The sequence below is a fragment of the Polyodon spathula genome, chromosome 25, assembly GCF_017654505.1.
Source record: "Polyodon spathula isolate WHYD16114869_AA chromosome 25, ASM1765450v1, whole genome shotgun sequence".
In the NCBI taxonomy this organism is placed as follows: Eukaryota; Metazoa; Chordata; class Actinopteri; order Acipenseriformes; family Polyodontidae; genus Polyodon; species Polyodon spathula.
Window position 1 is genome coordinate 22,141,422 of NC_054558.1, and position 16,180 is coordinate 22,157,601.

Below are 16,180 nucleotides of genomic sequence, written 5' to 3' on the forward strand. Positions count from 1 at the left end.
TTCTTGCATTCAGCCAGCGATGTGTTCCTATGTGAGGACGTTGCTAGCAATGGAACTTTCCCCCTCCCTTTTTCATTCATCTCCAACTCAATAGTTCATCTGTAACACATCTGACTTGAACAACATGGTGACTTCAAGGTGCCGACCGCTCTTAGATTGACCCTCCCCGAGGCAGATGGGTTTCAACGGGTGAGCCTTGGCTGTGGAAGTGCAGGACCTGCTTGTCCATTCATCCATCTCTGAATCTCATTCACTGCAGCTTCTCCCAGGTCTCAGGGAGGTTTGCACGACAAACACTTTTGTTCAGGGGACAGTGTTGCTGAGGTCATTAGTGCAATCCACATGAAAGGCTATTGGGTCCTTTGAACCTTTTCTTACCCTGCATTTCCTGTAGCTGAAGTGGTTCTTATACTGAGGAGGTGACCTCATTGATACTGAAAGTGGAAACTACCGAAGGGGAGCAACACTGTATATTCATTCACAAAACTTTAAGGGCTGTTATAAGGAGTGCTTTGTTAAGGACTGTTTTATAAAGACCATTTTGATTAATCAAGTTTGTACTTCAGAAAATCCTCTGAACTGAGAGGGTTAGATGTTTACTCTTGTTTTTCAAAGCACAACGTAACCTTAAAAAGTCCTTAAACATTTGTGAATACGGTCCTTGGAATCAGAGGGGGAAAAGAATCGAATCCAAATCTGGAATTGGTTCATTAACAGCCTCTTGAAGCAAGTTTTATTTACAACTTTTTTGTGGGTGTGTGTATAATATTATTTATAAATAAATATTACATTCATACAATCTACAATGCATACTATGTATATTCTGGTAAAGCAGTCACCTGAGTTGTAAGGTGGGTAGGAGGTTGTCATCTTACCACATAACATATCTTACCGAATTAAATGTGTGTGTGTGTGTGTGTTGTGTGTGTGTGTGCGTGTGTGTGTGTGTGTATATATATATATATATATATATATAAAAAACAGGATTTAAAGCAAAGATGAAGAAATTGCCACGAAACAATAAAAAGGTACACCATACTGTAAAACAATAAAATAACAAGAAGAATAAAAACGCAGCTGTATGTGGAATTAGTTTTCTGTCCGCGGTGTTCCTGTTTACAGCATTCTACAGCATTGTGTTATTATTTATTTCAAATTATTCCTTTTACACTTGTCATGCTCCATTTGGGTTTATTACTAAAATTGTCATTCCCTCCCCAATTGTTATTTACTGTTCTTAGCTAATTTGTTTTCTTGGCTTCCAAAATGCCTCTGAAGGTACAACACTTTAGGGAAGCCTCCTGTCCGTGTTGGTCCATAGATATCCAGCTCTGTTCCCTGTGCTGCCCCTCTCAGAGGAAGTGTTCCTCTTCTCCCTGTGCTGCCCCTCTCAGAGGAAGTGTTCCTCTGCTCCCTGTGCTGCCCCTCTCAGAGGAAGTGTTCCTCTGCTCTCTGTGCTGTCCCCTCTCAGAGGAAGTGTTCCTCTGCTCCCTGTGCTGCCCCTCTCAGAGGAAGTGTTCCTCTGCTTCCTGTGCTGCCCCTCTCAGAGGAAGTGTTTCTCTTCTCCCTGTGCTGTCCTCTCTCAGAGGAAGTGTTTCTCTGCTCCATGTGCTGCCCCTCTCAGAGGAAGTGTTCCTCTGCTCCCTGTGCTGCCCCTCTCAGAGGAAGTGTTCCTCTTCTCCCTGTGCTGCCCCTCTCACAGGAAGTGTTCCCCTGCTCTCTGTGCTGTCCTCTCTCAGAGGAAGTGTTCCTCTTCTCCCTGTGCTGCCCCTCTCACAGGAAGTGTTCCCCTGCTCTCTGTGCTGTCCTCTCTCAGAGGAAGTGTTCCTCTTCTCCCTGTGCTGTCCCCTCTCAGAGGAAGTGTTTCTCTGCTTCCTGTGCTGTCCCCTCTCAGAGGAAGTGTTCCTCTGCTCCCTGTGCTGCCCCTCTCAGAGGAAGTGTTTCTCTGCTCTCTGTGCTGTCCCCTCTCAGAGGAAGTGTTCCTCTGCTCCCTGTGCTGCCCCTCTCAGAGGAAGTGTTCCTCTGCTTCCTGTGCTGCCCCTCTCAGAGGAAGTGTTTCTCTTCTCCCTGTGCTGTCCCCTCTCACAGGAAGTGTTCCTCTGCTTCTCTGAGAGGAAGTGTTCCCTGTGTTGATTCATCTGGTTTACAGTTCCAGTGAAGCTGAAAGCCACAGCAATGTATACAAATAGGTGGGATCAACAGGGAAGGCGATTCTATACTTCAGCAACATCAAACCTTTTCACTTTGAAAGAATTACACATGAAGTGTTTGACTGCATAATAAACAGTGAAAAACTGATCATGTAATTGATTATAAAACCTTTGTGAAAACTTTTATCTGACCTATAAAGTACATGGGTGGCCCATCTATCTGCTAAGTGTGTAGGATTGCCTTTTCAAGAGCACCAGCTAAAAGGAAATCTTCGCTATTACCTTCAATGCCTGTCCCTTGAGCGAAGTTTCAATCCAGCATCTCCCATTCTAATAGGAGAACAAAAACCTCAGCCAGGTAATGCAAGTCTCTGGACCCATTAGAGGCAGCAGAGCAACACTTTGCTTTCATCAATCTCACTCAGCTTTCACACTAACATGAAACCTGAACCTTTTCTAAAGGAAAGTGCATGGTTCTTCAAAGAGAACTTGAGAACCATTTTTGTTTTTTTTGGTGCATATAATGAAAATGATATGGACAAAAAAAGGACATATAAAAGCTATAATAACTTAACGATAATATATATATATATATATATATATATATATATATATATATATATATATATATATATATATATATATATATGATATAAAATTTATTTTGGCCTTTAAAACAATAACAATGGGATCTGAAGATGAGCTCCTTGGAATTAACTGTAACAATGTTTCTCTTGTCTGTGGTAAGGAGTTGCCATTTTATTATGGGTGCTTTTAAGTGGCAAAAACCTTAAGCAGTCCAAAGTTCCAATCCAAGCCTTAAGAGTGTTTTTGACTTAATTTGGCCTTCCTCCCGGTCTTTGCCAGTCCATGGTGACTATGCCTGCTTGTACAGTACAGTGTATGCCTTTCCATTCAGTGTCTCTGTAAGCTTCTTCATCTGCTGCTCTGTATCTTCAGCTGTCCCCTCGGCACTACAATAAATGTTCACCAGTCCCTTCAATGTATTTCCATAAAAACTTATAACTGCCACTCCTTTTACTCAGAGTCTGTCAGTCTGTGCATTGTTCATGCAGAACTTCTATTGCTGACTCAATGCATCGCTCCTCCACACCCCCCACCCCCCTCCTCCCGGTTCAGAAATGAAGGCATAAAGGTGAATTTAAAACACAAGCAGTCTCCTCCTGTTTTTTTTTTTTTTTTTTAGTTTTACAGATTGTCTTGTAGCCTCTCCATATAGGTTCTGATTTCTGTCGACTGTCCCAGGTCCATGTCCTGACACACCCACTTGATGTTATCCTCGTTGCCTATTAACACGGAGCTGCTGTACGGGCCACTGCCTTCGTCTGGAAGAACAGTGGCGAAAGAGGTGAACTTCACCTGCTTCCGCTTGGAGGTGGAGGAGTTCACGGGGTCCTTTCGAAGGTCTTTCCCATTGCATCCCGGATCGGCAGGCCTGTGAACCTGGCCCTGGATACTCTTCTGGCAGCCTCCGTTGAGAAGGTACTTGCTCTCCTCTTGCCCCTCTTCCTTGTCGATGATGGTGGTGCACTCGTCCTGCTGGGCAGTATTGTCCAAGTGGTGGTGCTGCAGGAGCTCGGCCTCGTTCCCCAGCCACACCCAGTCATGGGCATGGTTCATGTTGCCTTGCTCCACCTCCGGCACCTGCTTGTGGCTGTACTTCAAAGCGAAGGTCACACAGTTGATGAGGAAGACCAGGATAGCCAGGCAGAAGACGCCGAGCAAAGCGTACATTCCGATCTCTAGGTCGCTCAGGCCCCGTGGGGTCTGTGACAAGTCGTTTTCCCCTCCTCTTCCCGGCAGGTCAACCTGAGCCGGGAAATTGGTGAAGTCTATTGGGATGTTCTGGACTTGCCCTCTACCGCCGGAGAGTTTGCCCCCGTCCGCTCTGCTGGTGATCGTGGTCTTGGTGGTGGTGCTGACTTTCCTCATGGCTCCTTCCTCCCGATCGGAAGAGGCGCTGTTGTACTTCCAGCCTTCCTGCCCTGCTTTGTCTTCTGCTTTCTGCCTGCGATCGCTGGCACTGTTTTCCAGGGTGCCCTCGCCCTGGCCTCCCAGCTGATCGGCATCTTTTTGGCCGAACTTGACCTTGATGCTTCCATTCCCCACCGCCAGGATGCTCTTTCTCTTCGACTTCTGACAGGCTTCACAGATCACCATCTCCACCTTGACCAAAGCACCCTGGCCTTCCCCCTCGGCAATTATAACGGGCCATTTCATGGGAGAGTCTTGATAGGTGGAAACGACCGCCTCGTCCAAGGATGTTGCGGTGACAGTAAAGTCTTTGGGGTCATAAATATTCAGCGGTGTAACCGAGCCATCGCTGAACTGGATCCAGGCACTAATGATGGCATCCTGTGGAAAACAAAACAGATTCAATGTTTAGATCCAATAAATATCCAGAACGGGAACAATCTTCTTTACTCTGTTATAACTGTATTCAAAAACAGGCGATCAGGCTCGCCTCCCAAACTTATAATAAGGAAAAAAAGGGGGTACTGACTGACTTAATAAGCCTGACCTGTCTCTGCTGATCTCACCTTCTGCTCCTGGTTAATGATTATTAATTGCTGTATTCTCCTGCTGCTTGACTGGGGTTGCCCTTGATTCGTTTTCTCTTTAATGCAGTTGTATGCGTGTTCTCTTTCCCACTCGCTGTGCTAGTATCTTCCTGCCCCACTCGCAGATTGATTAAAGACTGAATAAGATACATATGCTGCAATATGTATCCACTGTACAATTCCTCAGATACACTGTTGCCCTTCACCTAGAAGTTGAAGAGATACTTCAGAATCGTCAAGGCCAATACCATAACAGCCCTCTGATGGTTCTGATGACTCGGATTCACAATAGAGGGCATGTTACTAAACCAGGCTGGGATTTGCTCCTGTCGGGACTCATCTTAACAAAGACAGTGTTGATGTCACTGGAGTTTTTCTCCATGTCTCACTTTCCTGACAATTCAGGTTTAAGGAGCCCTGAGTTCGGTGATCTTTTCACTCGTTTCCCTGCCTGCACACTTGTAACCCAGCACACAGACAGGTCTATCAGATCAGAACACAGCAACAGAAGCTTTGCCTTTATACATGCATCTCTCTCCCATAGAAACTTGAAAAAAAGAACAATGCTTTTAAAAGCTTTGTCAGGTTCTTCTGCACCTGTATTTTCAAACGGCTGCATGGGACCCATGTGTACTGTATGAGAGAGTGTGGACGTGTGTACAAAACAGTACACTTTGGAAGGGGCATTTCAAGTCTCTGCTGTATCATAGCCTGCAGTCTGTATGAATAACCCTACTTACTGCGTCACCACTGTTTCCTGCCATTACAACAGCCACTGATATCAATAAGCAAGTAGATCTGTCTGTAACATGTAGAACAGCATCATACAATAATGACAGCTACTGTAAGAATGTGTTTTTTTTTAATCCATAGCTATTAATATGTAATAAAATAAAAAGATTGTTTCGATAGGCTGCCAGTAACCTCAAGCTCTAAGCTAGTTCTTCCCCTGTATCTCTCCGGCTGCAGGCGTTCCTGTGGATCACGCTCTCCAGTACCTGTCGGGGTGTCTGCAGCAGCTCCAGTGCAGTGGTGGTTGCAATGATGGCTCGGTTGCTCCCTCCGCTTGGCTGCAGGGACAGAGAGAGCCCAGCGACCAGCTGGACTCCCAAGTCCGTGATCGTGACCCGGTCATCCAGGACGGTCACGGTCTTCTCAGCCAAAATGGAATCGGAGAGAGGGGACAGGACCTGAGAAAGAGAGCCACAGCACCGTTTTCTTTTTTTAATGTTTCGTCCAAAAATCTGAGCTGAGCTCTCAGAGCTCCAACAGATTGGGAATGGGAAATAGAACAGCTGATGTAGGGTGGGTTATAAATATTAGATTTTATTTTTCAATCGAGGGCATCTCGCCCTGTATGAAATAGATCAATTGATTAGGACCTCTGACATTCCCCATTACAAGTCTTTTTCAACGTCTTCTGTGCTTGAAGTGATTGAACACAAAGACTTCTCGTGGAGCACATGGCATTGAATTTATTCAAGTCTCTCTCAGTATTTCTCAACTCTGCACCGCTGAACGTTTTATAATCGCGGGCGATACCTGAATGGTGGTGATGCCAAGCTCCCTTCCAATCAGCAGCCTGCCGTCCTGCAGCTTTGCGATGCGTGGCTCCTCCACCTTGAAGAAGTCCAGCACCAGCTCCGTGATGTCTGCCTGCCAGTCGGAGCCCAGCATGTAGCGAAGCTCTCCAGCCGGGTCCGAGGGCTCAGCCACGAAGTGCGTCAGGACCCGCACCACGGCATGCTGGTACTGAAGGGTGCAGCCCTTGCCCCTCTTCTCATCATCCTCCTCGTCATCACTGTCACGGGTTGGCCTGCACACAACACTGCATTTAACAGTCGCTTCCACGTTTTAAGTGAAGTGCATTTTAAGCTTGTATTTACTGACAGGTGCAGAAGATATTACCATTTTTCCCAGGACAGCTCCCTTCAATCAAAACCACACACAGGATTTATTGAAGCTGCAGTTCTGGAGACCCCTGGCTTGAGGACCCTGCTGAGTCTGTCAGAAAAGTATGCAACGAAGCTCACCTTTTGCTGGAGACGATGGGCACTCTCCAGCCTTTGATCTGACTGAGCTCTGTGTCCGAGACCTCGATCTGCAGAGGCAGCCTGGGAACCCACACGGTCATTTGCAGCTGAGCGCTCAGGTACAGGTAGGTGAAGCTCACCTGAACGTTCAGCTTCCCTTTCATTTCTTTGCCGTTCACCAGGACAAAGTCGCATGTCTCCGACACCTATGAGTGAGGGAGACAGAAAGCTGTTATTTAACATTGCTGGTGTAAGTTAAAACCTTTGGCTTGTGCATATTCCATCACAACGGGCTGGCAAAGGTTTTTTTCTATAATAAGAGCCTTCGATGTCTAAAGATCCAGGCTGCAAAACCCTGTCTAGACACAGACAGAGACGGAAACCAAATCGTCTATATTCAGTCCACAGCTGCTGTCAGCACGCAGCTTTTGAACAACAGAAAAATTAACCCAGTAGATATCAAGAATCCCAGTGTCAGCCAAACAAAGTACAGAAAACGAATGGAAGTGACAAACCAGAGACTCAGGCTCATTTGTTTCTTGACTAACGGAGCGCTTTGCTGTGTGTCAAATTAATCACAAGTCAATTCACTTTTGTGGTGAGAACTTGGTCTCTGTGGAATTTTCAACTGCTTAAATGAACTAATTCACGATTTCATTTAAATCTCAATATATATTGCTCCTCATTCACAATTCAGTTTTTGCACAGACTTCCCAACAAGCAATCTGAACAACAAAACAAAACAATAATGGTGAAAAATGAAAACATCAACCTCCTACGATGACTGTGATTATTTTCCTAAATGTCCTCAGCTAGCTGTAGGAAGACTCGCCACAGCAAGATTTGCAAGCAGCGTTCCTTACAGCACAGTGGCATACACTTCACTAAACAGATTTTACGCTATTTCTGTAAATACAGTGTATGGGGTTTCTTTATGTTTGGTCCTGTATTGTGGTAGGGTAGCGCTATGGTCAAGGCTGGCCAGCGGTAGGAATAGCAAACGTAGAGGTGGAAGACTGCAGCTCAGATCGGCTGTCTCACTTTAACAAAAGATTTAAACAAACAAACATATCCAATATCCAAATCAAGAACCCCACACCCAAGCAGAGCTATCATGGTGCAGTGGCAGGGAGCACAACATGCTGCTTCCAGTCCTTTCCCTAAACTAACTCAAACAGCAATGCATCTGGCTCCTCCTTTAAACCTCCTTTAAACCGTGTGGCTGGGCAGCATTGCTCCTCAATTAAGACCCAGCCACATTCTGCACATGGATTAAGACCCAGCCACATTCTGCACATGGATTTGGCAGGAATGGGATTTTAACCCCATCCCTGCCAAGATTACACAAAAAATATATCAAACTAATTTCAACAACAAAAAAAAAGCACACGCAATGCATAGATTTTAACATGCAAGGACTCAGCCCTCCCACATGTAAACTTATACTTGCACACGGAGGCCTGGAAACGATCATTACAACCACTGGGTGGGCTCCTGCTCTTATGAATTCAGTCCTGTCGACAGGATCATTCCAACACCACACAAGCTAAATGACAGTACAGTGCTATAGTGGTTCACAGCAGCTCCACTTTCACAAAGTGTGCACAACATGTCACACGCACAACATTGCTTATCAGTATTTAATACACAGCCAGACCTGTCATAATGCTTTATCATTCTCTCTCGGATCATCTATTCATTCTAGCTGTCCGCAGTGGCATTGATGTCAAGCGTGCCCACCCAGGGGTATCAGCTGATGTGATTTAGTAAGGTAACTGCTCGCTAGCTGGGCTCCTAATGTGCTTGATTAATGTGATGCAGGATTCTTCAAGACGTTTATGATTCCTAAATGATTTGGGCAGGCGAGACAAGACATTGAGCTCTGTCAAACCAGCCATGGAACTTCTTGAGGGGATGAGACTTTGCAAATTTGCACTGGAAAGGCTGTGCAACTTGAATGCATTTAATTAAGTCGTGACACTCATTTAGATCACTGAAGAAAGAACGAAGGGTTGTAAGTATTGGTGTTGCTCTGAAGACAACTCTTTACTTTAGGTGTGGTGTTTATCAGTACCTCAGTCCTAATGCAAACTGAATTACTAAGTGCCGACACAAAGCTGCAGGTGAAGTGTAACCCTGGTTACCAGCATTCTGAACATTTATTATGGGTCTCCGCAATCAATAGGAACATGTTTATAGTAGTAGGCTACTTTAGTTAGTTTAAGTTCATGTGATACTCAGAGCCTTTTAAAGTCAATGTCGGTTCCATAGAAACTTGACTGGAATGAACTGATTCACTTGTGTTGTGTGGCAGCCTTCCTATTTAATACGTCTGACGCCGCATGTGCCAACGAGCAAACCTACAGGCCCCTGGTGTCTCGGAGTCAGACCGGCATTGTGATGATAAAGGCTGCCCCTGCCCTGCTTAAATAAACTTGTACAGCTCTGCGTAATCCTTTGCTTGTCTTTCTTTTGTGCTCAGTCGCATTGTACAATGCACTTTACAAGCTGCTTTTAATAAAATCTCCGAGGTATTCCAAACCCATTGAAAGCCAACCCTACTGCTGTTTATTTTCTATACACTCAAAGATAGCCCCATTACCCAGTGGCATGCCAACCTGAATCTCTGAACCCGCTTTTTTGTCATTAGCACTTCGGGGTGGGCAAGAGTGTGAGAAGGCACAAGAAAACAGTTTAGGGCTGTGTGTAATGCATCTAAAGTATCGAAAGGAATGCCACACTACCACTGGCCACTGCGTATGCATGTGTGTGTGTTTCTTTGGGATACAGAACAAACCATAAGCTCCTCCTGTGTATAGGAACACACTGTCGACTTCCCTTCACTAATATGTGAATTTCAAAACCAGGCTCTTTTAGTTGGACAACAGGTAAGCTTTAGAGAAACAGAGCTTGCGTCTTTTCATAAATAACAAACACATTGTCATCTTTCTTTTGAGCAATGAGAAATTCTAAACAAAAACATTTGCTCTCCAAATCAGTTTGCTCTGAATGATACTATATATATATATATATATATATATATATATATATATATATATTATATATTGTAGTCCTTTTAATGTTAACCTGTCACCACTGTTACTGTTTTAGCTCATGGTTAAACAGCAAAGTAAGCTGCGCTCGACCAAGCCTCCTCCTCGCACTTTCACACTTTAAAAGCAACCTTCTGGCAAGCAACACTGACAATATTGTCTAGGAAAAACGAAAAATTATTCTGCAATAAAAAGCAGGGGAAAGTTCCCATAGCTCTGCAGAAATAATGGAATTGGCTTCCTCAACGATATAGGCTTTTTCTTTATCAAACAATAAGAGCTTCCTTTTGTTAACATTGTGTAGCGCAATACAGCAGCTGTACAGAATGTCTATCTGGACAGATCTTACTCCGCTAGCAAGTTTGAACTGTGTTGGGGAAGCTATCAAAAGCACCAGCTTACTACAATGCTGACACCAATAGGAGGAAGGTGGGATTACATCAAGACTCCTCACACAGGTTCTGGTAATGTAAATGATAACCCAGTTAAGTCATCTTCTGTACCTCGTATGAATAAATATGAATTTTGCATGATGGCAAAAGCCAGACTCTTATAGCCCTCATGCACCACTCCAGCAAAGACAAAAGCACACATTTACTCACTCAACGAATCAGCATCTTCAAGGCCTAACCGATTCCCTCTCCTCTGTACAATGCAGGCTGAAGCAGGCCCACACTTTTTTCTTTCTCCATGATAAATCACAAATTGTTCAGCTGACAATGCAAAATGTCTTCAATGGCTGAGAAAGACCAATCATTTCCTAGACCGGGGCGTCAAATTACCTGGAACAATCGTCACTCTCTCTGCCTTAGCAACAGGGTGGAGAAAAGGCAAAAGATAAAACAGGTTCTACCGTGACAGATGTGTCAACAGTCTGGGGGTGGGGACGGGGGACGGGGACTGGGGGAGGCGGGACTCTCAAACTGCAGCAGTTACATGCAGTGTATTGTGTGTTTAACAGCGTCTTCTTGTTTTACTGTTTGTACTTCACCTCAGTCCTGTGAACTTCGAAGCACAGACATAGAGCTCCTCTCTGGGGTCTCGAAGACTAGCAGCTGTTGATCTGTTTAAGACCGTTAGCTGGTAGCTTTCATAACACCAGTTTCCTCTTCTGATTTATATGTATGTCAATGCCCAATTCTATTACAAACTTCCCCCTGCTTTCTCAATTTCCTCTATTATTTGTATTTTGTTATGGAAATAACATTTCTTTATAAATCCAGGGAGTTAATCGCATAGCCTGTCACCTTACATTTATGAACTAGAATAGAAATGCTCCCTAATGCTCATCTTTATGACAATACCTCCAGCTGCAGCATTGATACCATTAAATCACCCAGTACTGAGATGCAGATTCCCATGCTTCTCTCCACGGCAGAAAGGAACACTCAATAACACAGTTCAGGATCAGAATATTATGCTAACTAAGAGGCCAATGAATAAATCCCAAGGCAGTTCATTCATTTAAAGAGGAGATATTTCAATGCCTGGCAGATGTGAAGTATTAGTACAGTACTACCTAGGGCATGCACTCAGGCTGCTAACCAAAGGGAGGGGGTGAAGAAGCTCCTGTTGTTTTTAATGCCAGGTATACAGACTAAAGATCAACCACAGCCGGGTTCCCAGTACTGCAGTATAACACTCAGTGACTAAAGTAGGGTAGGCGTTCATTTGAATCGTAAAGAGAACAGATAGACACAAATCCACTATGCAAAGGAACTGTTTCTCTATCCCAGTTTAACGTACGTTAATATTCATTTGACAAACACGCACACTTCTTTTTTGTTCCTTAAAAATGGTTTTGGTACAAATTGTCTTCTTGTTTAGATTCCCTTTGTGTATCATTTTCAGTTATCGCATCCTGGTAACTTTTTAAAGCTTTGCTACACCAGATTGTAACCACAAACCTCCCCTCCCCCAGCAACACTTACCCAGGGGATGCAGGAAACAGCACCTTGGTTCTATGTGGTGTTTCTTACTGACGTCTTTCTTACATCTAGTGGGGTACATTGTTGCAGGGGGGACAGGTTAACGGTTACACTCTGGTGTACCAGCAGGGGTGCTTTTAACTTCTGAGGGTCAAAATGCCCCCAGGCTGAGATGACTGATAAAGAAATTGATCCACAATTCAAAGTGAATCTTGAAAAGAAGAAAAACATATTAGATAGGTGAGGTATCTCACACCTATACCAACGGGTTCCTCAAGACATGTAAAATACACAATACCTTTAAATGTTAACCGCCATATCCTTGAGCACCTTGTCAGTAAAGGTAATGACATGGTAATAACATCAGGGAGCCCACTAATGGCTCTCTGTAGGCTTGAGACTGGGAACGAAATGTCTTTCAGATTGTTGTGTCAGCAAATGGGCACAAAGTAATGCCCGGTCTGCAGGTAACCTGAATACAAAAGATCTGTTCAGAAGTAGAATTGACACATATATACACATTATATATATATATATATATATATATATATATATATATATATATATATATATATACATACACACACACACACACACACACACACACACACACACACACACACACACACACACACACACACACTATAGTATACTTATATACAGATCTACAGCACCAACTACACATGCACAGTCCTGCACTCTTTCTGTCTTTCCTGTAATATAGCATACGTTATGAATTAGAAGGTAATTGCAAAGTAATTAATTATCAATTAGCGGCTCTAACACTTATGACTGTGCTGCTAAGGTTAGAACATTGGGACAGCCGCATGAATACCCCGGGCAGGTCTCAGACCATTTGTATTCTCAGTATTTTACGAGCCAAGGACAAAAGGTTTCCACTATCATGCTTCTGTGACCTTTTGAAATAAGGTACAGAGGTTCAGCCCTAACTAGTTTTGACACTGTTCAAATACTTGAAAACCTAACTAGTGCAGTAGTAAGATAAGATGCTCTATACAGACAGAATATGGTAGCTGTCTGGTCAGGAATTAATTATGCAGACCTAGCTGTTGAGATTGCAATATTCCTTGTATGGTGAAATATCATTTGTCTTTATCACAGACCCACGATGTGGTTTCCGACAGATCCCTTAGCCGTTTCAGTTCATTTGCGAGAAACCAGGGTGATTGATTGCGTGGCCTATTTAATACACCATTCTTAAATCAGAACTAAACCACAGAACTTCAATGGAATAGTAGCTTTGAACAGCATTCCATTGTTCCACATTTCTCACACCATCGTACAATGCCTGCTATCTTTATGATTGGAAGACTTTACATTATTTTAACACTGGAATCAAGATGTACAGGCAATGACCAAAGAGCAAGGATTCTCCTAGCAAGCTCACAGCCAGATAGATCACATACATGCAAGGATTCTCCTAGCAAGCTCACAGCCAGATAGATCACATACATGCAAGGATTCTCCTAGCAAGCTCACAGCCAGATAGATCACATACATGCAAGGATTCTCCTAGCAAGCTCGCAGCCAGATAGATCACGTACATGTGCCTCTATAATCTAAGAAGAGACTCTGAATACAATTGGGTATGTTTCTATTGGCCCATTCTCAACAAAGGAAAAACAACTTAAGAATTGAAAGGGTTAGGGGGGGGATAAACAAAGCATGTTTGTTGTTTAGTTTTTCATGCACGTTCTTGCCTCAAAAAGACCCAAACAACACCCCTTAGCTAACCTCAGAGCCCAGGCATTTGAGAGATACTGTGAGCCCAGTACAAGTGCAGTAGCATCAGATCAGCAGCTTCTCCACTCCAGTGAGGGGAGTCCATTCCTCTGAAGAACACAGCAACGATAGTTCATTAAACGCCTCGGCCACCAAATAATACCGTCACACTGGAAGTGTTGTGTCTGAGGAGGCCTGTTATTATGCCACAGAACTGAAAGGCTTTGAGTCGCCTTTTCTTTTTATGAGAAACATCATCAGAGCATCATCTGCTTCATAAACCCGGATCCCAAGAGGAGCCCCAGCTGACACAGGGCAGTTCATTACACTCCGCTTTCATTGCAGGGTTTACAATGCAAATTCAATTCACACAATCTGCAATTACGGCTCCTTTTAAAGAACTTAGAGCACTTATTTATGAAGCGGACACTTCTGTGACAACTGACTGATTTGCTGATTGTAGCCTTTTAGTTTATCAGTTGCAGCTGTGTAGATTATACACTTTTTTGGTTTAGGGTTTTTTCTTTCTTTAAAACAAAGAAATTAGAAAGCTTTTCTCAACACATAAGAATTGTTCAGACCACGCAACCCAATTTGTTAATCACTAATCTCTGGAATGATTTTTTTTTGTTTTCATTGTTTGCTAATGTGATCCGATAAGGTGATCTCAGAATTAGCTTTTCTGTCCCAAAGCCAGAATGTAACAGGGTGAAGGCTGGGCGCACCGCAAGCGAGCATCTTACCCACAATGCAAGAGAGACAGGTTTGCATGCATCCATGTTTTTAGAGCTTTTAACCTCATCTCATCTCACCGAAAGGACAGGATTGAATCCACAAGGGCAATGTAACCCACAACACCACACCTTACAGCTGTCATTTCTGCATTCATCATGTATTTGTAAAATTATTGCTTTTATGGTTCACGTTGCAGAATGATTTTTTTTTTTTCTTTGCAGGATGCTCTTTGAGCTAAAAATATGTTTGTGAACTAAAACCTTTGACTAATCCACACTGACAGCCTACACAGCTGCTGCACACAACCTTATTATGTAAGGTTATGCAATAGTTTACCGAATCATTTTATAGTTATGACCAGTAAGATAATATATCCTGCATCCTCTGGAATGTTTAATGTTTTTTTAGTAGGTGTAGAGGGTTATTGTATAATACATAGGGGCTGCCTTGCATTATCACAGGCAGGCAATATGTAAAGGTACAAAGCTACAAAACAATTTCTACGTATGAACGTTGAAAACAGCTTGGTGCGGTCATGGTATATCAGGGTCATATTAACGAATGCAATCTTCTTCCTGTTTAGATTGACTAATCATTTTCTGTTTCAGTCACCACACTGGTCAGAAAACCCGTATTTGCTTTTTAAAATCCTCTGTGCCTTAAAAAAAAATGCAATCGCGATGGTTTACCCCCACTGCTTTTTAACACATCAGAAAATACAAAAAAAGGTTTAGAAGTTTTAGAAGCTGTCAAAAACAAAACACAACGGGAGGGTACCAAGCAGCTGTGACATGCAAGCTAAAAATCCATACATTTTTGTTAAACAGCTCTTGTAAAATGAAGCTTCTGCTAGCTGGATGCAGCACTTATTGATTTTCCAAGCAGGTCCCCTTTGAACCGTGAGACACACAGAGATCAGTGTCATCCCTTGAAGTGGAGAAAATTCCCTTTGTGCAAATCTGTGTTTTTTAAATGGCTGATTGTTAGATTGATTGATTGATTGACTGAGTGATTGATTGAATGCATGCCAAGTCCTCAAGAAGCAGCAGGTAAAGCATTTTAGAAGAGCAATGTGGCCAGTCAAACAGGTCATTACTGTGGTGAGGAGGGCTTTCATAATGTATACAGCTGGAGGCCACTGTTCAGTGCTGAAGCTGCTTGGTTTGGAAGAGATGTTGCTACTAGTTATAATCACTGTAATTAAACCAATGAATCCATTGTAATTAAGACACATGTTTATATTCTTCTTCTTCACCACCACACAGAACAGTGATACACAGTGTGAACAGCTCAAGATATTCAGGTTAAACACATCTTTTTCTGCATGCAGGACTTTTAAAAAGTTTATCCACTTATCAAGCCTCAAATGCCCAATCTAATGAATAGGATCGGTACTGCAGAGAAAGATGTGGCAGAGAAACTGGTCTCACAGAACTGCAGATCAAGGGACACGTAAAGAACTGCCACCATACTCATAAGACTTTAACCTGAATGGCAAAATTGACTTAAAATGTATTATTTAAAGGAGCACTTTCTTAGTTAATTAACATGTAATTAACATGCTATTATTATTGAATATATTGAACTCCTAAGTCACATCAATTTACCAGTGTGTATGCTTATGGTAAATTACTGTAACATTGGGTTTAACAGTATGTTAATTAAGACGTAGATACTATGGTATGTAATTATATTGTTGCTAATGGAATTTCAATCATTACTAATTTAATTAATTTTGGTGTTTTGTGCTTCAGACCCAAACCAGCTATGACCCCTATTGGAAATGAAACAATACACCCTGCTGGGCAATAAGCATTTTCTAACAGTACATGAATGGCAGCTTATGCCTTTAATTCTTCATCACAAAGGACAGCATTGCAGATATTCATTCACAGATAACTGCTTTTTGTAATGGAAAATTCACTTAAGAGAGTCACTGAGATCAAAATAATGTTT

At 42.9% G+C, this 16,180-nt stretch overlaps 1 protein-coding gene across 1 annotated transcript in view; it reads right to left on the reverse strand.

Annotated features, from left to right (window-relative positions):
- Window positions 1–2,819: 2,819 nt before the first annotated feature.
- LOC121299588 (transmembrane protein 132C-like) overlaps window positions 2,820–16,180 on the reverse strand; it is a 101,664-nt gene continuing 88,303 nt past the window's right edge. Inside the window, exons 6-9 of the mRNA XM_041227401.1 lie at window positions 6,766–6,971; window positions 6,275–6,548; window positions 5,731–5,922; window positions 2,820–4,526 (exon numbers count right to left, since the gene is read on the reverse strand). Of these exons, the coding sequence (XP_041083335.1) occupies window positions 3,360–4,526; window positions 5,731–5,922; window positions 6,275–6,548; window positions 6,766–6,971 (1,839 nt within the window). The 3' untranslated portion in view covers window positions 2,820–3,359. The remainder of the gene's footprint in view (window positions 4,527–5,730; window positions 5,923–6,274; window positions 6,549–6,765; window positions 6,972–16,180) is intronic.